General features: G+C 49.4%; 1 protein-coding gene across 3 annotated transcripts in view; it reads left to right on the top strand.

Moving 5' to 3' along the window:
• Ksr2 (kinase suppressor of ras 2) overlaps positions 1–26,546 on the top strand; it is a 187,795-nt gene that overhangs the window by 153,484 nt on the left and 7,765 nt on the right. For all 3 annotated transcript variants that reach the window (XM_090320194.1, XM_090320192.1, XM_090320191.1), the window contains exons 15-17: positions 18,708–18,804; positions 19,608–19,741; positions 24,444–24,575. In XM_090320194.1, coding sequence (XP_090176320.1) covers positions 18,708–18,804; positions 19,608–19,741; positions 24,444–24,575 — 363 coding nt within the window. The remainder of the gene's footprint in view (positions 1–18,707; positions 18,805–19,607; positions 19,742–24,443; positions 24,576–26,546) is intronic.

Genomic DNA, 26,546 nt, shown 5'->3' with positions numbered 1-26,546 from the left:
TCTGAATGTGGCTGAGTGTGTCACATTGGGGTGTGAGTTCTAGACTAGGGAGGGATGTAAGGCTAGGGACCACCTGTTGCTGTGGGGCTTCAGATCTAGGTCTCCGTGGAAGCTTCAGGGAGGAGTATTGGCTCTGTTCCCCACCTCCCCCGCCTGCCTGCCAGTCCTCCCCACCAGTGGCTCTGCTGTGGACTCAGAGCTGGTGTTTCTCGATTTGTAATCATCCTGTCCTGTGATGTGGGCGCCTCAAGGCTGGGCCCCACTTAGACCCAGCAACCTTGGGGAGCAGAATGGATGGAGGAGAGGACAGAACCTCACTCCATGGAGCCTGTCATCCGGGGAGCTGGGCCTGGCGGGGCAGTGGGCAGCTCTAAGAGCTGGCATGGAGAGGACAGACGAGGTGCCCCTTGTGACCTGGCAGCCTTGCCACGGTGCCGGCCCTCGCAGCACTGCCCTCACTGGACATCCTCTACCACCTGCCCCATGACGTCAGACAGCCCAGCCCATCCGTGTGCGGGCAGGGTTGGGGTGGGAGTGGAGCTCTCGGCCCTCCTCCCTGGACAGATGCTGGGCTGCTCTCAGTGCTGTGGGGATAGCTGAGGGACTGGCCCCCTCAGCTGGAAGGCCCACTTCTAGACAAGATTCTGACCCCCTGGGAAAGAATGGCTGTGTGGGGCCCCTGAGGTGGGCAGGGGTTCTGGTCCTAGAAGACTTCCTCTCTGGGGACCAAGGGATCTTGTTGTCCATACCAGATGTGGCTGTCCATTGTCATTTGAGACCAGGGAAGGGAAGGGATGCCAGTCGCCTGGCCGCACCATTCTTGTGAATGGCAGGAGGGTGGGCACTTGAATCTTTGTCAGGAAGAGGTGCATTTATTGGACAGTTCCTGCATACCAAGCTCCATGGGCTTTAGAGATATCTCATCATTTGATACTTGTCCCCATTTTGCAGGTGGGAAACTGAGGCTTGGGCAACAATGCAGAGCTGGGAGGTAATCATCTCATTCCTCCTGGTGGGGTTGAGGGAAGGATCAAATGGGTTCATGCACTAAAGGCACACAGAATTGACCAGGAACTTAGTAACAGCTGTGACTGTTGCTAGAGAGGAGATCTGGGTGCCCAGCTCTGGTATCAGTGCTGGTGGATGCCGGGTTTCAGTGTAGCAGGTGAGTGTTCTGGTTCTCGTGTGATGAGTTATTGGCTGTGTGACCTTGGATGAGTCAGTTGAAATCTCTGAGCATCCATCTATCTCCTTGGGTGGCCAGGAGGAATGAGTGAATGGTGAAAGGGAAAACTCTAAAGAGTAAGGCTAGAGAAATAGAGGCATGGTCCTGAAATGATAAGGTCGTAATAGCAGTTGGTGAGACTGATCACTAGTCTGACCACGTTGGGCTTTTCCCAGCAACCTGGTAAAGCCACGTGTGTGGAGGAGGCCCTTAGTGCTGGGATTGTGTTCATGGCTGCCGTTGTGGAGGTGAGTGCCTGGGAGCGCCTCCTTAACAAGGAAAACTTTCTACTTGAGGTGGCAGTGACCCACATTTAAAGTTGCCACTGAAGAGACCCCTGCAGGTTCCCCCTCCCTCCTTGGGGCTCAGCCTTTCTGCAGTGTCCAGGGACAAGTCTGCCTTTACTCTGAGACCCAGGATGAGAAGCCGCACGCCTTTGCTCTCCCCCATAACTTCTCTCTTTGACAACTGCAGAAAGGCACAGGGCTGAGAAGTTGCTCCCACTTTTTAATCAAAAGGTCTATCTGGAAGTCTTCTTCAAAAGAGGATTCCGTTTCTTCTAGGTGTTCAAAAGACCCCAAGGTGGGCGAGGGAGGGGAGAGATTGGACCCCTTCAAAGGCAGGGGAGGGAGCACGGCAACTTCAGAATTTCCCCAGCTGTGCCTGGCCCTCCAGGATAGTTATTAGCAGGGACCTCTGGGACTGGCAGGCCCAGATCAAGGATGCTCCGAGGACTTGTTGGGAGCTGTTTGTAGACGATTGAGGACTGTCAGCGTCCCTTGATCCGCTAGGGTTGATTTCTGTCCAAGCAACTTGACAGCTCTTAGGACCGCAGCCAGGTGCAGGGCCTTGTTGCTCTGTCTTCTCCGTGAACCTCTTTCCCCTTCCTGCTCCTCCCTCACCCTCCCAGGCTCACCAGCTTGGTGCAGACAGACCCCAGCTCTCTCAGATGCCTTGCCCTTCCTCTTCCAGGCATCTGTCCCTACATCAGTGTCCATCAGGGCTGAGCAAAGGGATGGCATGAGGAGGGGACAGGAGGTGGAGCTCTTCCTCTATCCCTGTGCCTGCAGACAGGCCTTCTCCTTTCCAGCTCTCCCTCCCTGTGTTTGAGAAAGGATGGCCATTTACCTCCTGATCCCCACCTGTGTTGATCCAAGCTGAATGCTCACTCATTCACACATGTACCCACCAGTTCATCTGTCTCTGTCCCCCTCCACTTTACACACCCATTCATCTACCCATTCAGCCCCTGGTCCGTCCATCCATCCATCCATCCATCCAGTATTCTACTCACCTTACCCATATTCCATTAATCCTCCCATCCATCCTTTCTGGTCCACCTACCTATTTATCTGTTCACCTATCTGGCCATCTATCTAGGTATATGTGTTCACTTTCCTATCCAGTGTTCCTGCCTATCCTCCCATCCTCCCATCCATCCATCCATCCATCCATCCATCCAATAGCTACCCAACCTCCCATCTATCCATTCATCTATACTCCAGCCACCATTGAACTACCTCTCCATCCATCTATCCAGTATCCACCCAACCTCCCATATACTCAAGAATCCAATAGCCACCTATCTATTCATCCATCCATCTGTCCATTCACCTATCCATTTATCTATTCACCTTTCCATTTATTACCCACCGATCTCTTCATCCACTCATTAGGCATCTTTTCAACCACCCATGGGTCTATCCATTATCCAGTATTTTCCCACCTACCCACCTGTTTATTAATTCATCCACCCATCCATCCATTCATCTCTGCACCTACCACTAATCTAGCCATCAACCAATAGCTGTTGGGATGCTGGTTTCTATCAGGCCAGTACCAGAAAGGAGACTTTTCTTCTGAGGCACAATTCGAGCAGGTAGTGCGTCTCACTCAAAGACATCTCCTCGAGGCAAAGCACCAAGTGAGGCAGCACATGGACAGCGATGTCCAGCAATACATCATTCCCATATCAAGCCAACAAAAGAAACCTGAGGACGCACTGCTTGATGGAACCTCCTCCAGCATATCGCTGGCCCATGTACCAGAATTACAGCCACATCCCCCAAAGAAGCAAAGAAAACAGACTGAGAAAGGAAAGCTAGATAGCACAGCCAGGACAGTTAGAATTATGCCCACATGCTTATTTCCTGCCTTTGGGTCCAGCCTTGTGGAGCTCTGTGCTAAGTGGGGAGTGAGATACTCTGGGAAGTGATGGGGAGTGGCTTAGTTCTCAGCCTGGGACCTGGAGTAGAAGACAGCCCGGGATGGTCTTGGGTGATGGAGGGAAGCAGAGAGAAGGCACTAGTTTAATTCCAAGGTTGTTCAGTGCAGTTCCCAAGGATGCTGGGGAGGAGAGGGGTGCAGACTGAAAACAAGCCTGCTCGTTACTTACTTTATACCCCATTAACTTCCATCTCATAAGAATTTATCAGCAGCAGGCTGCCGTTTACTTACTCATTATTTATAGGAAAACGTTTGCTAAGCAAATCAGTAGTTCAAACAAGAGCACAAGGAGGTGATGTTTAACCCACTCAAGGAAACCAACAGGGTAACAGCCTTGGTGGGTTCAGAAGGGCAGGTGGATGGGGCTGCTAGAGCAGATGGGTGGACAGCCTTCCACCTCTGCCTCAAAACACCAGAAACCTGCACTTGAGCACGAGATCATCTCCCTCTGAGAAACACACCTTGGCCTCTCCTGACCAAGCTACTCATGAGACTGAGATTAGAGGATTGTAGTTCAAAGCCAGCCTAAGAACAGGAAAGTCTGAGAAATTCCATCTACTTAACCAGCAAAAAGTTAGACTGAAGGGAATGGCTCAGGGATAGAGCACCAGCCCAAGTAAGTGTGAGGGCTGACTTTAAATGAGCATCCTTTGGGGTCAGGTATCAAAGTAAGGTCCCTTGGACAACTTCCTTATAGTGAAAGAATGGGCATGGCCTTCTTTAAAGGTCATAAGATCTCTGGCTGTTTCCCTTGAGGAAGGCCTCCTGGCTTTGATTGGAAGTCCAGTGTCCATCTACACGGGGTACTGGATGGTTGTGGTCCGGTGACTGGGGCTCTGTGCCTCGCTTCTTCGTCCACTGGATAGAAGGCTGGCCCTGTTTTCACAGAGCTGTCCTTCAGGCCTGGATCAAGTACCTGTAAGGGGGAAGTGTTTTTATAAACAGAGAAATGCAAAACAGAAGGAATGGGCATCATTTTTCATTAGGTTATAAAAGAAAATGAGGTTTTTGTTTTGTTTTGATCTATTATTTGCTTTTGTTTTCCCATTCATTACTGAGTCAACGGGATGACGTCAGCTTTCCCAGTGCCTCGTGCCCTTGGCTGAACATTAGAATCATGAGGGGGCTTTGGACTAACCATGGCCCTGAGAGTCCACTGACCCGGGGATGATTTATGCGTGTCTTTTGTTTCTGAAAGAAAGAGAGAGAGGGAGAGGGAGAGGGAGGGAGGGAGGGAGGGAGGGAGAGAGAGAGAGAGAGAGAGAGAGAGAGAGAGAGAGAGAGAGAGAGAGAGAGAGAGAGAGAGAGAGAGAAGAGAGAGAGAGAGAGAGAGAGAGAGAGAGAGAGAGAGAGAGAGAGAGAGAGAGAGAGAGAGAGAGAGAGAAACTGGAAATTCCATTATTACAGAACCAGGATTGCAACCACTGCCCATTTCCCACAAGGAGCTGAACCAACCCATTTTCTTCTCCTCCCATCTCAGAGTGAGATTTGGAGGCAACAGAGGATTCCAGAATCCCACAGCATGGGGTAGCCCTGTCTGGGCCACTCCTGGCCACTGTGTTCCCTGTCTGGAGGGAGGGAGGGAGTCTTCCTGGTGGGGAGTTTGGTCTTGGTGCCGGTGATGATGATGGGGGGGGAGGTTAAATCATTGATGCTGCTTATGGTGAAAAATGACCAGGAGAAAGCCTGGTGAATCTGGCTTTTGAGATTCCCTGTGATAGAATCCAGGGCCCACACTGTCCAAAGAGCAGCGACTACGGTGGTGATGGGAAGGGCTCTTTCTTTAAAAAGTGGAGCAATACAGAAAGGAGGTCTAACCATTCTGAGGAAGCCCTGGGGGTGCCAAGACTCCTGGTCAAATCTCTTCTATGACCTGGGGTCCCCTATAGCGATCCTCCAGATACATATATTATCTGATTTAATGTCTATTTCATGTAGCATAGGGACGAAACGCCAAAGCTCTGGGAATCCCTTTGACTTCCTGTGGAAGGCATTTGGCGGGGGAGGAAACAGAGCCTCAGAGAGGTTAGTTAAACTGCCTGGGCTACTTAGCACAGTAGTGTCTAAGCCTGTATTTTACTCTGAAGACTTGAGAGCTCTTCCCTGGCTCTTTCTCTGGCTTCCATCTTTGCAGGAGAAAAGCTGTATTCTGCACCTCTACTGTTTTTCCCCCTTGGAAGAGCTCTGTCCCACATTCCTTTCCCATCCCACATATGTGGCTTTCACTGCTATGCAGGAGGCTCCCCAGCCCAGCAGCACATGGCACCACGCTTTCCTACAGCCAGGAGTACAGTATTTGCGAATCCTTGAAGCAAACAGAGCTTTGCCTGCGCACACCAAGCAGGAACAGAGCTGAAATTGACAACTCAGGGAAAAATAATAACTTTCAATGTTTGCTGACTGGGAAAGGAGAAGATATTGGCTAAGGAGAGAAATGTTATTTCAAACTGCCAAAAAGAGTGCTAATATATAATGTGGAAAACCGATATAATCCATAGTCTAATCCTTCTGGGCTGGCTGGTTGAAAGAATTTGTGAAATTGCATCCATGAGCCTTGACATTTAGTTCCTAATTTTGATAGAAAAGATGTCTGCTGGGCCCAACACTGGTGGCACTGGAAGATTCCTTCTGACCTGTGGGTGATCAAAACATGTATCTCCAACCAAAATGTCAGAAACCACCTTGTTAATAATGCATGTAAGCCATCCATTCACCTATTCAATAGTGCTTTGTAAGATAGGCTCCTTACTTAGCAGTGTTAAATCCACATGCGTGCGCGTGCACATGCACACACACACACACACCCCTGCTACAACTATTGTATCAGGCAGGAAGTTTCAAAGAATCTTGAAGAAATGAGATGATAGAGGAAGGGCATTCTCAGTAGAGGACAAAATTAGTTCATGTGAGACACAATTTCCCATCTGCACATTCATCCAGCAATGGCTCAAAAATAGTTTCCAGGCAGCAGGCATGGTGGTGCATTTCTGTGCCCTCGGTGACTGGGAGGCAAAGGTGGCAAGATCACAATGCAAGGCCAGCCAGGGCAGAAGCACGAGCTCCTACCTTAATAACATTAACAACATAACAACGTGTGTGTATGGGGGTGGGGCTTAAGGTTTAGAGTGGTTTGTTTGTTTTGTTTTTAAGCAAGCAAAAGCTCCCTGGGGTGGGGCAGGTAGAGGATGGGTAGTACCGTCTCAGCTTGAGCAGAGGGCAGGGACAGAGACTTGGGCTGTGGACTTGGAGGAGGGCAGTCACCTCCCACGTTGCGCTAAATCCTGTCCTTCCTTTCCTCAATGTGCCACATCACTACCACCAACCCCTGAGCATGGCAGCTGAAATGACCCAGTAGCTTTTTTACAGTGATGGAGGGAAGCAGTCTAGAGGGCCAAGACTCTGTTTTGGCTGTGGATTGAGAATAACTGCTCTAGTCCCACTGTTGTGTACCCTGTCCCCAGCCTCTGCAGAACAGCTGAAAGGATGTCTCGGCATTCTTATCTTTACCCAAAACTTCAGAGATAGAAGCTGGAGGGCCTGGGAGGGCAAGATAACCCAGGACATTTCGGGGAAGAATTTTCCCAGGGCCCCACAGTTAAGAGCTTAGAGACAGAACCCAGATGAACTCCAGTGGGAATTTTTGCCCATCTCTGAGAAAATTGGCACAAACTTATATTTTATTCCTCTCCCTTCTAAATTAGGTTTTGGGGAATGACAGGACTTTCAATTGAAACAGATTACCAAGGTATGGCTTGGAGACTAATGGAAATATTTGTAATAGGATTACATCAAGTGTGCATCTTTCTCATGAAGATACAACATTGTCACATGACAACCTTTCAGGGCACAGAACTCAGGTTTTTAATCCTTTTTTTTTTTCCTTCAGTGACTGAGAAGTAAGGTCCCATCCCTGTGGTGACTTCTTTTCTATTTGTAAGCAACCGGAGATAGCTATGAACAAAAATGTGGAACTGAATCTCACAAAGGAAAGATTCCTATTTGCCCTATTTTTGAAACTGTGGTTCTACCTAGTTGTGCCCAAATGGAAGAGAGTCTGTGGGTATTTGGGAAGGAACGAGGTTTCCTCAACCCCAAAGAAAATACAGTACGTTAATCCTAGTCCAGGTTCCCCTCTCTGCACACCCCCTTCCACTTTCTGCTTTGTATATATATAGCTCATCCACTTTGTATACATAGCTGATATTTATTGGATGACTTCAATGTCCCAACCTTTTTGCTTGCCTTTTTAGTTAGGATAGGCAATGTTTCTGATGCAGCAACAAACATCCCCAACTGATCTATCAGTAAGGAGCTTGGAACTTGGAGTCAGGCTGCCCCAGGTTTCCAGCTCAGTCTTGACACTTTTTTTTTCCTTTTCAGTTGTGGGACTTGAACTCTGGGCCTAGGCACTGTCCCTGAGCTCTTCAGTCTAAGATTACCTCCCTACTTCTTGAGCCACAGTGCCACTTGTGGGTTTTCTGGTAGTTAATTGGAGATAGGCATCTCATGGACTTTGGTGCCCAGCGTGTTTTTGAACCCTGATTCTCAGATCTCAATCTCCTGAGTAGCTAGGATCACAGGCATGAGCTACCACACCCAGCAGTCTTGACATTCTAGCTGTGAGCCTTTGGGGTGAGGTGCCCTTAATCAGTGCGGCTGGACACATGGAAGCTTTCCCAGTTACTAAACTCTGGCACAGAAGACACACAGCTGTGTTTACCGAATCCTGCTTTTCCTTGCTCTCTCCCAGCCACACCGAAGACCATCCTTCCTGTCTCTCAGCCTCTGGGCCTTGCTCTGAAGTCCTTGTCTCACTACTGTAAAGTCCACTGTAGGTCAGGCCCAAGGATCCAGGCTGCCCCCCCTGGTGGGTCTCCAGGACAGCAGAGGCACTCAAGTTACATTGCACAGGGAGGGAGAAAGACATGGCAGATGCTCACATTCCCCAGCCAGGAAGTGGCAGAGCCCATTCTTGTTGGCTGTCCAGTGTCCTCATTCTGTTGGGTAATGAAAGGATGGCTTTTTTGCCTCCAGTGTCCACCCCAGCTGTCTTACCTCCTTGTTCCCCCCAGGTCTTCCAGTTCCTGCTTACAAAGCTTGGGGAAAAAGAAAGAGCCCAAATGTTCTTTGCTACAAGACAGGCAGAGACATAGGTTATAGAAATGGGGTGGAGGTCTGTCCCTTCTTGGTTGGCAGAGCTAAGAAATCCACTCTTGTTGAACTGCCAGTTTTGTTTGTTTTGTAAAGACAACTGTCAATTTCGAATTTGGGCACCATTGAATTCACTCATTTAAAAATCTATAGTTTGATTTTTTCAGTGTATTTACAGAATTTGGCAACTGTTACCCAAATGTAACTTTAGAACATTCTGTCACCTAAAAAAATCCTCAATCCATTCATTAACTCTCACTTACCTCCTCCCCCTGCCCCGAGTTCTCCCCAACCTAGCATCCTGAACCTCCACTCTGAAAAGAATTGATTTGCTTCTTGGACCATTTTGAAGGCCAGGGAAGATGCAGACAGAGTGCTATTGGAGGATTGAGGGCCAGGGGTTGGTCCCCAAGTGGCTGCCACAGACATAGTCACGGAAGTCCCACACAGACATGGGGTCCACGCAAAGAGACACAGGGACCTCCACATGTGGGCATGCACCAGAGTGACACGGCACCCTCAGCTTTGTAGGCCACTTACAGAAGCAGGGAAAAAGGGTTACTTGTGACTTTGTGGTTCTGGAGTTTTGGAGCTTCAAGTCCCAGGCTGCCCTGAGGTTTGGTGAACTCCATCTGTCATGGTGAGAAGCCACCATACCGAAGGACATAGGCAGAGGGCCCCACACACAGTTCAAGGCGTGCCCCAGTGACTTAAAAACCTCCCTTTAGGAACTACCTGTTGGCGTTTCCCACTACTGCTTGCCCTCGGGACCTCGCCTTTAACCAAATCATAACCATCGTTACGCTGCACGTACCTCCATCCACAGACACTAACATGCACATGTCGATTCAGTGTGCATACACACGTTCGTACATACCTGTAGCACGCATGGTGTATGTGTTTGTGTCTCATGCCCAGTCGTGTTTGCCCAGCCGCAGAGATCCTGGTGTAGCAGACCTGGATTAGGTCACCTCCTCCTCCCTCCCGTGGCCCTGTCCACACCAGTGATGTGGAAAGAAGGCATTCTGGAGCAATATGGGATTTGTCTCGCTCGCATGGACAGCCTGGGAAAGCTCCGTAGGATGTGGCATGGGGTTGTATGCAGGGACTGGAGGTGAGAAAAGGGACTTAAAATCATGGTGGTATTGATGTGGACATCCACACTAGTCCTACCCTTGGTGAGGGAGATGGGAGTAGCTCAGCTTCCCAGACTTGGGGGACATGGGGGCAGTGGGTTCTTCTCTCGGGCTGCAACTGCACTGGTCTGGTTCTGGTTCTTCCTCTCTCCTGAGTGCAAGTCTAGCCTCCCAGGGTCTTGTCCCTGCAAAATGCCACTTGCTTGTCACATGCTCTAAGTGTCACCAGATTCACTGTCCTCACACCTAACAGAGCACCTGGCAGGGTCAGAGCTCTGGGTGCATGGTTGCGTGATTGAGTGAATGAATGAATGCTCCAAATGGTATCTACACTTGGCCTTGACTCTATCCAGTCCCCAGTGCACAGACAGAAGCTTCCCAATGGCCAGTCTTCATCCCAGCTGTCTGATTTCTGTTGTTCCACTGTGACTTGCTGGGTCATTTTTCTTAGAGAACCAAGTGGCAGACATTTTGAGCTTTGCCAGCCAGTCTCTCTCAGTGTTCAGCTCTGCCATGCAGGGAAGCAGCCATAGACAATCTGCAAACTGACAGGTGGCTGTCTTCCAGTCAAAGGATACTGTTACGTAAATTCCCCAGGTCACAAAATACTGTTCTTTTGAATTGTTTTTACACTTGGTTAAAGGAATAAAAAAAACCACACAACCATACTTAGCTCATGGACCATACAAAAGCAAGTCTTGGCCTACGTTTGTACCATGGTTGGTGACATCCCTCCATTCCACCCCACCCCACCTACCCCAAATCTTAGAAGTACAGCCTGACAGGGCCAGATTCCTAGTGGTGGGGCAAGATGGGCTGGGTAAATGGGGCCAAGTTCCTTTTCCAAGTTCTGGCAGAGAAGGCTCTTAGATAATACACATGCATGCATGTGCACATACATACGCACGCAGGTACACACACACACACACGGCACACCAAGCCTTCCACATGGATAAAATAGGAGGATAATATTCCCTGCAGGGCCCGAGCAAGGAGAAGATATGCAGGAAGCTTTGTCTCTGATTAGGAAAGGCTGGTGCTTCTCTCCCCTACCCCTCCTCCATCTTCCTGCTTCCTGACAGGTCACCTGATTCACAAGTCCCTGGCCTCAAAGGGGTCTGAGGGTGGATGCCAGCTCCTGTCCTGCATGTCCCAACTTTACAATCTTGGCAGCAACCTCATCTCTCTCATCTCAGTTCCCCCATCTGTGAACCAGCTCCAGAGGGGTCATTGGGAACCCTTCAGAGGGCAGCCATGCTCCCCCAAAGTGATCTGGCCCCTGCACCTTTAATGCATGAGCCTCAACTCTGACTGTAATGTTCTGGCATCCTGAGGGAGATGGGACTTCTCTTCCTCTCCTCTGCTCCTCCTCTTCCTCTCCCTCCTCCCCCTTTTCCTTCCTAGAAGATCTGGGGTAAGCTCAGCCCCAGGGCAGGGAAACAGTGTCCCTTTCTCCAGCTGACTCTCCCATGCAGGTCCCCCCTCCAACTTCCGAGACTGTCCTGAGCTTCAGGGCCCGTGGGAGAAAGGATGTGGCCATGCCCACCACCCGCCTATCCACCCCTTCTCCCCCTACAGCCTAGCATGTCCACTGTCCTCATCCCCCTTTGAGGCAGTCTTACTATGAAGCCCAGGTTGGCCTCAAACTCTGTCTTCCCACCTCCACCCTCCCTGAATGCTGGGATTACAGGCATGCACCACCACACCTGGTTGTTCATGGTTATTTTTTTAAGTGAAGTTGTACTCTTCAGATTAAATCTTGAACTTTTACATGGAGCATATATTGTTACGAGGCCAAGCATTTGCAGGACCCCGTACAACAGACGGGGGGGCCGAACTTGCCTCCCAGAAACAGCAGTCACCACCGAGCCCCTGGGAGTCTGAGCTGAGAAGTTACTTTGTCCTTTGATTTCAGTTTCTCAACCAGCACGGTGTTCTCCAGCCGGTCTGTAGAATGAGCCTCTGTGTCTGGGCTTCATGGGGCTTTGATTCCCCCCTTGGTCCCTTTTTCTCAATTTACAAAAGTAGCATGTGTTTATTGGAGAAAATTAGAATGGAGAGATAAGCAAGAGGGAGGGGGAAAAATGTAATGCCTCAACTGCCAGGGGAAGAGCTTTGCTAGCACCTCGGAATCTGAACTCTGTGTGGATTTTTTAATGCATGTAAATTAGGTGACATGTATACTTTTATTTTTTTAAGCCAGTCCTTCAGTTTCAGTTCAACTGTTTACTGAAAAATAAATATGGCTTTAGTTAGCCAATACGAAGAGCTCTTGGTAGTTAGTGCCCCACCCTGGAGGAGGCAGGGCCAGCAGTCTTCTCGATCTTTGTGTTTCCTGGGTACCTTGTACTACCACTTCTTTTTCTTTTCTTTTCCTTTCCTTTTTTTTTTTTATCAATTGTGGGGCTTGAACTTGGGGCCTGGGAGCTGTCCCTGAGCATTTTGGCTCAAGGCCAAATGGTTCTACCATTTCGAGCCACAGAGCCACTTCTGGTTTTCTGGTGGCTCATTGGAGATAAGCAGCTCACAGGGGCTTTTGTGCCCAGGCTGGTTTTACATTCTGATCCTTGGGTTTTAGCCTGTGAGTAGCTAGGATGATGGGTGTGAGCCACCAGCGCCCAGCTAGAAAATGTTACCTGGGTTTGGCCTGTGATCTGTTTCTTGTGTCAAGACAGCAGTTCTGGCATTATGCCCAGCCCAGGTGGACGTCTGTACACAGGAAGATATCATCCCTCCATTTATTCACCAATTCTACCAGATGTTCATGGCTTTTCTTGGCCTCTGAGGGCAAGGACCTGCATGCAGAGCCGAAGGCCGCCTGGGTCTAGCCACCTCCGGCATGCTGGCTCCTTTGGGAAGCCCCAAGCAGAAGCAGCACGTGGATGGACAGAGAGGACCCACAGGCCTGACCTTGAATTCAAAGGCTTGGATGCAGGGGATGTCTCAGTGTGTCTCAGTCCCTCTGCGGAGCCACTTCTTCCCAGACCTCCTAGCAAACGCTAGGAAAGTAGGGAGGCTCAAGGTCTGGATTCAAGTCCGAACCATGGTACCCTTCTCTGTAGGACCTGGGAGATTCTTACTTCTTGTACATAAATTTCCTGCCTGTGACTAGCGCCTTGAATAGGGCACTAAACCATTCAGTCTTCAAGTGGTACTGAGAAGTGGGTGTTTAAGCTGGATGTCTAGATTACACACACACACACACACACACGGTGCAGAGAACAAAGGCCTTCTTGTAAAAATATTAGCAGCATGTCCAAGCTACAAGTACTATGGCATTAGTGCAAGCTTCAAGCTTCCTTACCTTGCAATGTGCAGAGCTCTGTGACTTCCAAAGATCTCAGGTAACTGCCCAGGAGTGGTTGGATTTCCTCTCAATGCTTGGATTCTGAGATGTGGCCTCTGACTAGACTAACTCACAGCCCCAGTTTCTCCCATCTGTACAGTGGGGATGAGCAAGCCACATTATATAGTGTGAGGCATTAAATGAGATGATGCCTGGAAACCTTTGGCCAGTATCCCCCGGTCCCTTTGAATGTCATCTTAAATGGCACACTCTGTCCTGGGACGGTGTCAAGTGGGCCCTTGGTGGGCCCTGAATCCCTGTTCTGGAATGGGATGGGACGGGACGGGGCTGCCGCTATCCCTCCTGTGAGACATCAGCCCTACGAATGGAGGCTCCTGATGTTTATGTCTCTGTCAGTCTAATTATAACTTGCAGTTATTCTGTTTGCCTATTTCTTGTCCCTACCAAGAGAATATCACTCACTGAAGCAAGGAGTCAGCCCTTGTGGGTTGCTACCTGTACACATCACCCTGACATTAACCAGTTCTCTGTCTCTGTGTTCACTGCTAGCATTTAACTCCTCCCTCACTCTCACTGGGCTGAAACATCTTCGTTCTGCCTTTCAGAACAAAACAGAGCCCTTTGGTAAGCCAGCATGCTAGAGTAAGACTTGACTTTGTTGATTACTGAGTGTTGTTCCCATTGTGCTTCTTTTTCTTTTTTGAATATTTATTCGGGGTTGAGAAGTCTAGCCTTCCACTCCAGGAATGACAGAAGGCAATGATAAAAGTTTCTTTTTAAAATATATTGTCTGAGTCCATTTCCATTCCTATAATTGCATGCCAGAGACTGGGTAATTTATAAAGCATGAAGGGTTGTTAGGTTGGATTTGGTTTCTTTCTGTGATGGTGGGTCTTAAACCCACGACCTTGCAAAGTTGGAACCATTTTCCTGGTATACACAATGTATTCTCTGAAAGAGGCTTGGGATGGATGGATGGATGGATGGATGGATGGATGGATGGATGGATGGATTGATTGATTTCCAGTCCTGGGGCTTGAACTCAGGGCCTGGGTACTGTCCTTGAACACTTTTGCTCAAGGCTAGCACTTTGCCACTTGAGCACCACTTCTGGCCTTTTCTGTCTATGTGGTTCCAGGGAATCGAACCCAGGGCTTTGTGCTGCTAGGCGAGCACACTGGGCCATGCTCCTGGCCCAGGACCTTAGTGTACTAGACATGTGCATAGGAATTTGCCCGAGACAAGTTTGAGCCATAACACGAACATTGAGTTTTGAAACTCAGTGCACCAAAAGTGAGCAAATGAGAACATAATGGGTCATGAGATGGGAGGGAGACGGAAGGAAACGGGCAGAAAGTCCCGGGAGATGCCAAGAAAATGAGTTCAGGACAGGAGAAGAGCATCCTGGGCCCGTGCTTCCTTTGCGCAGTACCATGGGCCTGTGGCTGGCCCCTGCTCCCGTGGCAGCCAGTGGCCTTGAGATGCTCCGTATCTGCGTTGCCGGGGCCACCCCTGTGTCTAGCAGCAAGGATTCCTAATCAGAGATGGCAAGGATCCGAGCCTGGCGGCCAGAGCTCCACGTTTCCATAGAGGAACCAGAAGCAGCCAACTTCAGGGTCCCTGATGGAACAAAATCGGACCCAGCTGGGGCTGAAGAACAAGGAGAAGTGGAGAGAAGAGATTGCAGGAGGAGGAGGAAGAGAGCCCAGCTGAGTCCCGTGGGCACCCAGGCTGGCGGCCTCACACTCGGTGGATGTGTGCTGGAAACCTAGCGGCCCCTTACTTAATAGATATCGATAACTCTTCATTTCCTGGGTGCACGTTGGGTTAAGCAGGTGGCAAGCAGCTGGCATTTCTCACTTGCTTTCTGGCATTTCCCATTTTTTATGAGACGCTAACCTGGCGTTTTTTATGATAAAGCCCCAGAGTCCCCAGGTTTTAATATCATCAGTGTTAGATTCATGAACCGCTTGGAAGGTGGGAGGCTGCCTGAGGCTGGAATTGGATGGAGTGAGCAACTTGTCACTCAGAGTATGATTTATTTGCCCAAGGGAGGGAGAAAGAGCAGGGGACAATTAAATGGGATTTGGGGGTGAAGTAGAGGAATGTTAGACTCCACTGAGCGGCAGAGTTGTAAATCCTTCCTCCAACCAAAGTTGTGTTGTTGGTGTTGTTGTTGTTTTAAATTAACAACTAATTTTGAAATGAATTGCTTGGCAGCTCAAGGCAGTTAAGAATCTGGACTGTCTCCATCTTACTGTATTTTTTAGTTGCAGGGAGGGGAGATAAGTACTTGAGGAAGGCTAGCTCTGGGACATGCTCTTTGGAGTCTCACCTTCCTAGAGCATGCTACACGTAATACTACCTCAGGACCTTTGCACTGGCTGTCACTCAAGATTCCTAGACAGCATCAAGGTTTCCTCCCCTGAGTGGCCTTCTCTGACCAACCTTGAAATTTTTGGAACTACCAGCATCAGAAGTAGCAAATTATTGAGCCCCATCCTTCATGCTCCAATCAGAAACTCTGGGAGCAGGGCCGGTCATCTTTGTTTTGGGAGCTCTGCCAGGGATAGGCTCTGCCTGTCAGCCACTGGCTAGCCTCTTAAACAACAGTGGGATCCAGGCAGGAAGCAGAGAGATGGGGTGTAATACAGACAGGTAAGGATTGTGGCAGAGGAGATATTTAAGTTCAAGGCCACACATGTCTGCAAGCCAGTTACTTCTCTCACAAGGAGACTGTTTGTTATCTTTACCTACAGCCCATGGGGGCTTGAAAATCAAGGTCGCGTGGCTAATACCACAGGCTGGACCATTTGAAAAGAGGTACGAATCTTCTATTTTCCATTTGTTTACTCTATATAAATGGACTCTCGGTAGTTTGTGCATCTGGTTTCGACATCGCGTGGCCAATGATGCCCTCCAGGAGTATGAATTTGTTTTTTGCTTTTCCCTGTTCAAAAAATTTGAAAGGCACGGAAGTTTAAACGGACAGAAGAGGAAAGCCATGAAAGCAGGGAGAAGGACCTCTCTTTTTGGAAGAGGGCCCCAAAGTCGAGTGCAATGCAAGGAGGTTATTACAGGACTCCGCCCACTTCTCCTCCCCCCTAGGCTTTGTGCTGATTGGTTGATGGCTTGTGCACATGCCACTGTGACTTTTCGCATTGGTTGAGTGGGCACCCAGGGCATCATGGGAAGAAGAAACATATGTATGGGAACCCAAAGCATGATGGGAACCAGAAGCTCCATGATGGAACCCCTTGTTATCTGCCATGTGAAAGCTCCCTGTCTACTTCACAGTCTTCCTCTTTATTTCCCTCTCACTTCCTCCCATTTGTGCTGTCAGTAGAGCTTTGTTTATTTTGATGCCAGGCAGTGGTGAGTATTTTGTAAACATTCCAGTTGATCCAGTTTGCTGTGGCTCAACATCTGGGGTTGTTCAGGCTGATGTAAGGAAGTATTGAGACTGCTTAGAAACAAGACATTTTATTGCTCACAGCTCCAGAGGGTGGGCTCTCTAGGGAAGGAGAGGTTGAATAACTCCTTATTTCGTGTTCTTGTCTATTCCATGTTTTCTGGGGCCCCATTTATACGAGCTGCTAATCTCCCCACCGTCCCATCTTCTAACACCACCCCACTGGGGGTCTGAATTTCCACATAGGGATTTAGGGGCACATATTCAGTTTTTCCCAGTCGGTTCCAGCCTAGGGCTGCTAAATGCCTGCTGTCAGCATTTGAGTAAGTTTTGGTCCTTGTCGAGGCTGGGCCCCTGCGGTACGGAGGAGTAGCAGATCTGGGGCTGTTTGCCTATTTTGCATTAGCAGGTGCACCAAACTGGGGTTGCCCAAAGTTACACCCCAACACTGAATCAGGTGTTTCTGCCCCATGCAGCACCGGCAGCCGCCCCGCTGGAGGAAGATGACGGCAGGGAAGGGAACTTGAGGCTGGCCACCTTCACTCTGCCACCCAGAGCCAGAAGCTCAGTCTGGGATCTTGCCCGCTGTGCTGTGTGCAGTAGCAGGGACTGGCCGGTAATGAGTGTAGGTGGCTGTGCAAGAACGAAGCATCAGGGGAGAGAAATCCACCCACGGCCTCCGACATCGCTGATGCTTAATTGTCAATATGGCTTAATTGGCTCGGCCCACCCTTCTTCCAATCTCTGTTGGGGCAGCTTCAAAACACACTGCCTTGGGTGGCCAGTGGGGGGAGGGCAGCCTTGAGTCACAGGAGAGGGGGAAGGGATGCCCCCCTGCCAACCTGCTGGGTGACCTTGGACAGGTGAATCAGAGTGTCCATGAGTCAGCTAGCTGCTTCGGGAGGCTCACCTTCTGCAGGTGAGGAACTAATCTTAGCAGCATGGGTAGTCACAGGTATTTTGAGGGGTATGTGGGTGGCAGAGACAACAGAGATAATAGATAGACGGACAGAAGACAGATACATAAATAGATCTTCCTGTATTTGCAGGAGCGTGTGTACACCACCATTTTATTGATCATTTATTTACTGCCTCTCCTAATGGACTAGCCTTGGCATTGGGTCTTTCGGCATGGAGAGGAGATCATATCTTTAACATACTTGAATTCAGGGGATGAGACGGGTGCTGTTGGCTTCATTCTACAAATAACACCGAGGCTCAGAAAGGCCAACTTACTTTCCCAGGGTCACATAGCCAGTATGTGACAGATAAGACTCTAGCACCACGGAGTCTGACTCTAGGCCCCTCATGACCCTGAGCAGTATGCAGGAATGCACACCAGGTGCCAGGCACCCTCTGAACAAAACTATCTTCTCCGAATCCCCAAAGAATCAACAAGGCTAAGTCTTACCGGTTTCCTTCAAGAGATGAGGAAAGTGAGGCATAAAGAGGTGGAGTAAGTCAAACCAATCTCCAGAGTTCCCACTTCCGACACGGGACTTCACCATCAGCCAGATCCCAGATCCAGCAGTAACGCCAGCGCTGAGAAGACCCTGGTGAATGTAGAAGTCATTCATTCACTCACTCAGAAACTTTATTGACTGCCTGCTTTGTGTGAGCTGGCATAGAGGTTCCCAGGGGAGGACAGGACAGAGGGATACGCAGGAGGCTAACGAGGAGGTGTTATTGTCACTGCACAATGCCTTTTGTCATCCTGTCGTTCATCCTAAACCACTGGTCCTCCCGATTAAACCAATGGGGCTGAAAATAGTGTGAGAACCCTTCTATCTAGACAGGAGTCTGGTTTGGGCTGGTTTTGTGGGCGTTGCCATGCACACCCCCCTTCTGAAGGACAGAGTGTATCATTTGCTGATGATACTTGGCCTCTGTCAGCCATAGCTTGGCTGGTCTGTTGTTACTGCTCCTACTCTCAGGAAACCCCTGGCAGGTTCCAGCAGCTGGGGTGAATGGCCCCCACTGCTCACCGAGCGTAGCCAAGGTCACATGGAGGTTGTCGGGGTGTACACAGCTTTCCACCCGTGACACCCTGGGTGGGCGTGGTATGGCTGGGTTCAGATCTTCTACACACATACACAAACACACACACACATACACACACACACACACGTACCAGAACTAGCTCCAATCCTGTTCATGGTCTCCATTGTTTGCCACCTCATAACTATGGCTACCTGCTCCTTCATGATTTCCAGTCATTTCCAGAACTGACCTTGTCTTTTTGCTTTCCAGCCTTTGCAAGGGTCGGACACTCTACTCAGTGGTGAGGGATGCCAAGATTGTCCTGGATGTCAACAAAACGAGGCAGATTGCTCAAGAAATTGTGAAGGTATTTGGGGAACCCCCCTCCTCTAAACCTCAGAAAAACCCCCCAGTCCCTCCCGAGAAATCCCACAGGGATCTTGAGACCCATGGTCTACAAGAAAACAATTCCTAACTTAAGAACTACTAGACAGAGTGTGCATAAGAATCCTTCTGAGATGCAGCCTTTAGCAATCCCCAAAGCACTAGCCATCTCTCCTCCCCACTGCAGCTGGAGAAACCAGTCCTTGAGTGTTGTTTGTATTCAAGCAAAAAAAAAGAGCAGCCTGTGATTCCCAGCAGGCCTCTTATTTGCCATTGGAAATGTTGTTGACCCAGCTAAGAAGCAATAACAACAACAACAACAACAAAATGGGACTTACGAAGGCAAAAAGAAGTTTCTGCACATCTGCCTTTGACTTAGACCTCTGGTGGATCTTCCCTCTGCTCTTCTGTGTCTCTCATGAACCTGCTCCTAAAGACCGAGGTGCATACTGCAGGGCTGCCAGCCAAATAAAGGGGGCTCCATCTCTAATGGGAATGGGGAAAGATGGCAGGAGGGAGTCCCTTCCTCTGAGGACGTCACTCTCCTGTTTTCCCTGTTCATTCTCTCCCGGGGCTTCTTCCTTTATGTCTTGTTCTGGAGCAGACCAGCCAAGAGGAGGTGGCTTTGCCGTGGTCTAAAGGGGCAGGCCACTTGGGTTTCACTCCCATCCCATCCCATCTCCAGACTCCACAGTCTGGACAGGCCCCCAGGCTCATCTGCCAGAAATCAGGGTGGCAGCCAGGGCTGAGGTGTTGTGTGACCGCCCCCTCTTCTGCTCCCTGCAGGGGATGGGCTACCTGCACGCCAAGGGCATTCTCCACAAGGACCTCAAGTCCAAGAATGTCTTCTACGACAACGGCAAAGTGGTCATCACGGACTTCGGGCTCTTCAGCATTTCTGGGGTGCTGCAGGCTGGCAGGTGTGAGGTGATGGAAGGAGGTGGGCAAGGTCCTGCGTGAAGGGACAGCATCCCCTGTGGCTTTCCTGACCCGCACTTGAGGTAGAGCCTCTGGCCACTGAGCTGCATGGAGAGGCTGTGTGGCACTAGGTCATGCTTTGTTCCCCAGCCCCATCTTTTGGGTAGCACTGGGATTTGAATTCAGGACTCTGCACTTGCTAGGTAGGTGCTCTATCACTTGAGCCACACCCGCAGTCTGTTTTTTGCTTTTTTTGTGCCCAGTGTCAAGATTTTGCCTGGGACTAGCCTCAGACTGACATCCTTTTGATCTCTGCCTGCTGAGTAGCTGGGATTACAGGCATGAGCCCCCAGCATGTGTGCTTAGTCACATGGGACCAGCAGCTTGCTGCAATGTCTTAAGTTGCACCTTTGTGGGTACAGAGCACCCCCAATTCGTGCAAGGCTTTTGCCTTTGAGTTTGGTCCAAGGACTTTCCCCTTACTCGAATCCTCACCTGGAAGGATTGGGTCATTCAAGAACTCTTGCCCCACTTCTCTTAGTCATCATTCATTTTAGCACCTCTAAGAGTGGAGTGAGAAGAGCAAGGGATTTAGAGTGCAGCTACCTGGGACGCTGGTGTGGCTCTGCCACTTATTAACTTAGACTTCCACCCAGGTGCACAACTTAGAAACATGAGCTTCCTTTATCTAAGAAAATGATGGCTGCCTCCAGGGGTCCTTGTGAGGATATAAAGGAGCAAGCTACCCAAGCACCCAGCATGTGCCCTGTTCACATCAAATGCCCGACAAGTAGTGGCACTCCAAGAGTTGTTATAATTAGCATTAATTTGCATATCCCCTCCCCAGTATCACCCAGAGAATGATTAACCAACCTTAAGTAATTAACTCTCCAAGTCCGTTAGCTGCAGAGCAAGCCAAATTAAGTTGACCATGTGAGAAACAGCTTGGTCCCTTATAAACAGCCCACAATTCAGGGGCCCTGTCCTGTGTCTTTTAATTTGGAGTGTGTGCACACATGCGTGTTAGACCCCTGTGTGTTTTCTTCTTGTCCTGTGGGTTAGGACGAGTGGCCTGTCTCTGCAGGAACACAGCCTTTGCTTTTTCTCACTTCACTTTAAGCCTCAGTTGCTTTGAAGAACCAATGAATTCTTTAAAGGACACCCTGGGGTCCCCCAAAAGAATCAAGAGTGGGACAGATAGCCTGATATACAGTAGGTACTCAGCAGTGGCCTGGAATACAGTAAGCACTCGGCAGTGGCTTGGCAGGGAGGAAGCAGCCGACACAGCGCTCAGATCTAGCTATCTCGGAATACAGCTGCTCTGCTGTCCTCAAGATGATGTACCGTTTAAGATGCCAGCCCATTGGTGCTGGCTGCCCGTAGCCTGTGATTAATGGTAATAATAACCACAATGAAGATGATTTGGATTGTCACTGGTGGGCCCGTTGCCATGGAAACCGGACGCCCTAGTGTGTGTTCACCAGGCCTGGCTTCTGGTTTCCTCCAGAGAGCTTGCCCACGCTGCCCAGGCTGATGGTGACGGTATGGCCACAGCTCCTCCTTGTATCCTGGTGACACTACCCACTGCCCGCTTTCCAGTCCTCTTCCTGCCCAGCGAAGCTGGGACAGCAGCAGGGGCGAGCTGATGGACACGGAAACCCACGTACATGGGTAATTTGTCCTGGTAGCCAACCCACCATTCCTGCCAGCCTGGCCGTGTATACCTGAAGAAGGCTGGCATTCCAATGCCCCTCTTTCTTGGGGGATATTCTTATTTGGGGTCCCAGTCTCAACTCCATTTCTGAGTCTTCAGGATAAAAACATGAATTATTTGTATATGTGCACACACGTATACACATAGATGTGTGTACACATGTAAATATGCACATGAGTTAACATCTCTACTCACAAGCCAGTCATAATGTGCCAGACCACATGGCCCTGGCAGCTGAAATAGCCTTGTGTAATGAGCAATTTCATTTAATCCTTTCAAGGGCTGACTAGTTCAGACTAATGTTCCCATTTGACAGGTAGGAAAATAGAGGCCTGGCTTGGTTAGAGCTTTCATAACCAGAAAGCAACTAGTGGGTCCTGATGCCCCTGCAGGTGCTCTAGGTCTAGGAGCCTGCAGTCTTCCAGCCCTGTCCATTCTGGGGTTTGCTGTGGAGAAAGGTCTCAAGTCCTTTCTGGAAAAGAATGTTTCCATGCATTTCTAAGAAGTCATGGTTACTGATGGTGAAACTCTTTAGATTTGAACCATTCCTTTACCTTACATACAGGACATTAGGACAGAAAAACCTCAGCAGGGGCAATATTCCTGGCCAGGGTCATGTGATGAGGTCTGGAGATGAGTTTTAGCTGTCACAGCTCAAGTGGGAGATGCTGTTGGCATCTAGTGGGAAGAGACCAGAGAGGATGTTTTTAAACATCGTGACATGCACAGCACAGCCTCCCACAGCAGAGAAATCATTCAGACTTAAATTTGTCAGTCATAGCTTACTTGAGAAGCCTTGGATTCCAGCAGGTTCATCATGGGCATCCATCTGACTGCATGTTTTTCTGTCCCTTCTTCCAGTGTGCTGCTAGCATGGGAACGTAGGGGTGATAAATGGTCAGGTCCTGAGGTAGCACACCTGGAACATCCAAACAGGAAGGTTGAGATTACAGCAGCTTCCAGCTGTGTTTCCTTCCCACGGCTGCTGTTGGGGAATCTATCCAAATCACCATATTCCTAAATGAGCCCTCTGTCCTCCCAGACAACCTGGAGAAGCACAATTCTGAAATGCACCAAGTCTCCTCCCACCCCTGCTAGTGATGGCAACGGCAGTACTGGACCCCTCCCCACCCTACCCCCAGTCCCAGACTCCTGAAGGCTCCCTCGGAGCCGTTTCCTCGACCGATGTCTCTGAAGCTGTGTCTGCCTGCAAGGAGACTTTAGGGAAGGCATGTGCAAGCGTTTATTGTTTTCATTGTGATATTTCAGTGTTGCTTTGCATTTATGGCTGTGCTGATGACTTATTAAAACATCTTTAAGCCAAGTGCCTCAGCATCAGGGAGGCTGAGACATGAGAATCAGGAGTTTAAAGCCAGTCTAGCCTCCAGAGCAAATTCCAGGCCAGCTTGAGCTACATAGTGTCTCAGAAAACTAAGGGCAGGAGTGTAGCTCAGTAGTAGAGTACTTCCCTTACATGTAAACTACTTCGGTCATGATTCCTAGCAACACACACACACACACACATACACACACACACACACACACACACACACACACACACACACACAAAATACAATTTTAGTCTGTACTTGCCTAGATCTGGGTAAACTGTGTAACTTGTTAGTCATTAGCCACAAGTAGCCATGCATATTTAACTGTAATTAGAATGTAATCACACCAGAAGCTCTGTTCTTCAGCCATAGTAGTCATCGTTCAAGTGTTGGACAGCCAGGGTGGTTAGGAGCAGCTATGCTGGATGGCCATGTTGGGCCGCCATATTAGACAGAGAACAACTCTCATCTTGGACCACTCTGACCATGCTGGGCTTGAAGGTGTCCAGACAAAAAAAAAACAACAAAAAACATGATTCTGGAATGTGATGAGGGGCCAGGGTCACATTTCATGTAGGTTAGAAGATTTGTAGAATCCAGCCAGCCTCTGGGCCTCACAGAAGACCTTCAGGGGAGCGGAGGGCCTTCAGAATCTCACTCTTGATCCTCCCCTCCCCTTCTCCCACCTCTGTTTACTCCCCCTGTGTTAGCTGGCCCTTTCCTTCAATCAGCGAAAACCTTATGGAAGTTCTACTGAGATGCTCAGGCAAAGGCAAAGCTCTGATTTGCTAAAGACTCACTGTATACAGAAGGGACCTGGGTTCCCTCCTCTTCTTAGAATTTATTCTGAGGGACAGTAGTAGAGCTGGTTAAAGGGAGATGTTTGGTTGCTATCCAAAAATGTCTGTCACAGTACTGTTTATCATGCATAAAGGAAGAGCCAGCCGAGTCCTATCAGGAAGGAGTCAGCTGTGTGCATTCTGGCTCACAGGATGCATGGTGGTTCCAGTTACACTGCTGGTGTTCTTTGAAATTCAAGAACCTTTAGGTTTCTAGGTCTTCCTTGGGCCTTGGAACTAGCTTTTCCCCTTCCTCTCCTTGTTCATGTGGCTGAACTTTCTGTGTTGATCAGCTCTTGAGTTCACATTTTACACATTTTATTCTGTATGCATTCATTATTTGAATTTTTTTCAGTAACACCACTACTTGTATTTAACTCACCTGTGCTTCTTTCCTCCACCAAAGAGCAAAGGCCAGGGATTTTGCTAGTCTTGTTCAGTGGTTGTGTTTCAGGGACCAAGAGTTTAATTTTTAGGATTTGTAGGTAAATTTTGGCCTATGTGAGGTTTCTGTACGGGTATGTATTTCCTCAAGGAGCAATGACTCAGTGTTTGCTAAGTCAATATTTTCTAATTCCGAGAGACTCTATGCTACAGAACATAGCTACCATGAAGAAGAATAGACTGTACTGTTGGCCATGAGAGCCATAATGGTTTGAGTATCAAGTGTTTCTCTCCAGGGCCTTCATTCCTGCTTCTCTCCTCTGCACTTTCTCAGCCTCAACTTGAAGGTCAGGTAGAGCCCAGTGGGGGAAAGCCAAACTAGAAGAGGACACTGAGGACTTAGTATTGGGGCTCAGTCTATGCTCTGGTTTTCCAGGCGTGAGGACAAATTGCGCATCCAGAATGGTTGGCTGTGTCACCTGGCTCCAGAGATCATCCGCCAGCTGTCCCCTGACACAGAAGAGGACAAGCTCCCCTTCTCCAAGCACTCTGATGTCTTTGCACTAGGGTAGGTGGCCCTACCCTGGCCTCGAGGAGACCACTGTTCAGACAGAGGGCATTTCCTCAGCTTCTGCCAGGCTTGTGGAAGGGCGAGGAGACTAGCGAGTTGCGGGGGAGGGGCAGAATAGATTTCTGAATGCATTCAGGGCATCTGAGTGGAGCATAGTAGAAAAGAATGACCCACACATGCCTGTATGGCTGGTTCCTAATTGGTTATGTCTCCATCCCAGGTCATACTTGAGTCATTTACTCATTCGTTCGTTCATTTGCTCCCTGCTATGTGCTAGGACTCTTAAGAGACTGGGCTACAAGGATCATTCGTGTATTGGTTAACTACTGCTGTATAACATGTTTCTCCAAACTCAGCTGTCTGGAACAACATGGTTTCTGTCAAACATCTGTGCTCGGGAATGTGGGGAAGACTTCACTGGGTGCTTCTGAGCTGGCCTGGGTCTCTGAGGAAGTGACAGTCAAGATATCATTGGAAGAGGGAGTTCACAGCTTGGTGGCAGAATCCCCTAACCACCTGTGATGTGTCTTCACTTTTCTCTGACTTTCTCATTCAGATTTAACTGACACATGACAATTAGTCATATTTAGGAGATTTTTTAACCCCTTTTACATCAGGTGATTAGTAAGTCAGGGTAATGTATTTTCCTTGTGGCAGAAACATTCCACATTGTCTTTTCAAGACACACTGCACAGTAGGGGGACACAGCATGGCTACCCAAAACGCATTCTCGACTTCCACTGAGCTGCCTTTCTCAGGGAGAAATACTGAACACCTCACAGGTACATATTCAGCCCAGCACAGACTGCCTCCTCTCGATCTTGTGTGGTAGGAACCCACAGGAAGCCATCTTTTTTGAACCAAAGAAGATGAGCACAACACTGGCGGAACTGAAAATGATCCCAGTCCAGCCTAGGGGGTCTTCTAGGAGGAGGTGACTCACAGGCCTACGTTAAAGGTTAAATATGGGGTAGAGCGACATGTTTGCGGAAGAAGGGAAGGGAAGGCGGCTGTGCGTGGTAAGGCGAGTGACCAAAGAGGGAAGCCAGCCAATCCTGAAAGCAGCTCGTAGCAGAACTGAGGAGATTGCATGTCACCTTCAAGGCACTCGGGAGCCCTTCATGGTGATGGAGCCCAGAGATGGCTTGATCATAACTAGAGTTTCAGTGCAGGCAGGTGGGTCTGGCTCTCTGGAGGAGAACCTCATGGGGTGGCTGCTCCCCAGGGAGATTCTGGCTCCACGGAGTCGGTGCCTGTGGGTCTGGAGCTGAAGACAGACCTGCAAAGCATTCGGGGGCAGACACGTTGGTATTTAGCGATGGGCTGGACATAGGTGGTGCTCAGGTATATGCCTGGGCGGGCTAAGGAGATGCCATCTACCAAGAAGGAGGTCCTGGAGGCGAGACAGAGTTGCATAATGCTAGGCAAAAGAAGTCGGATTTCGACACCAACTTCAAGTCACCTTGCAGACTACTGTGGGCAGGAGCAGAGGCCTGGAGCCTTCACGCCTAGAGTTGAAGAGAAGTTGAGGACCTGTCAGGAAATAAACAATGGCTCTGACTACACAAGGGGATGGCATGTCTTTGGAAGTCAAGGGTTAAGATGACTCCAAGACATAGCCCAAGATTCAGGGCAGAAAAGCCCGGCCTGGCTGGCTCACACCTGTACCTTCAGCTACTCAGAAGGCAGAGAATGGGAGGATTAAACGTCAAGGCCAGCCTGTAGGGGCTGGAGGTTCAACTCAAGAGGGAGAGCACTGTCTAGCAAGGGCCTCCATTTCAAGCCTCACACCAGAGGGCGGCCAGCAAGGCATTTGTGCCCCATTCTTTGGACAGCCACGCCACTCGGTGTCTTGTCCCCGGGTAGACTGAAGGACTGGGGCTAGGGACAGTGGCAGGCCAGCAGATGGGTTCAGTTAGACAGGGCATCCCTGAAGCACGTTAGAGAGTTACTCCATCGCAACCTCAC

The sequence above is a fragment of the Megascapheus bottae genome, chromosome 28, assembly GCF_031878675.1.
Source record: "Megascapheus bottae isolate mThoBot1 chromosome 28, mThoBot2.hap1, whole genome shotgun sequence".
NCBI classification, from domain to species: domain Eukaryota; kingdom Metazoa; phylum Chordata; class Mammalia; order Rodentia; family Geomyidae; genus Megascapheus; species Megascapheus bottae.
This window is presented reverse-complemented; position numbering and strand designations above follow the sequence as displayed.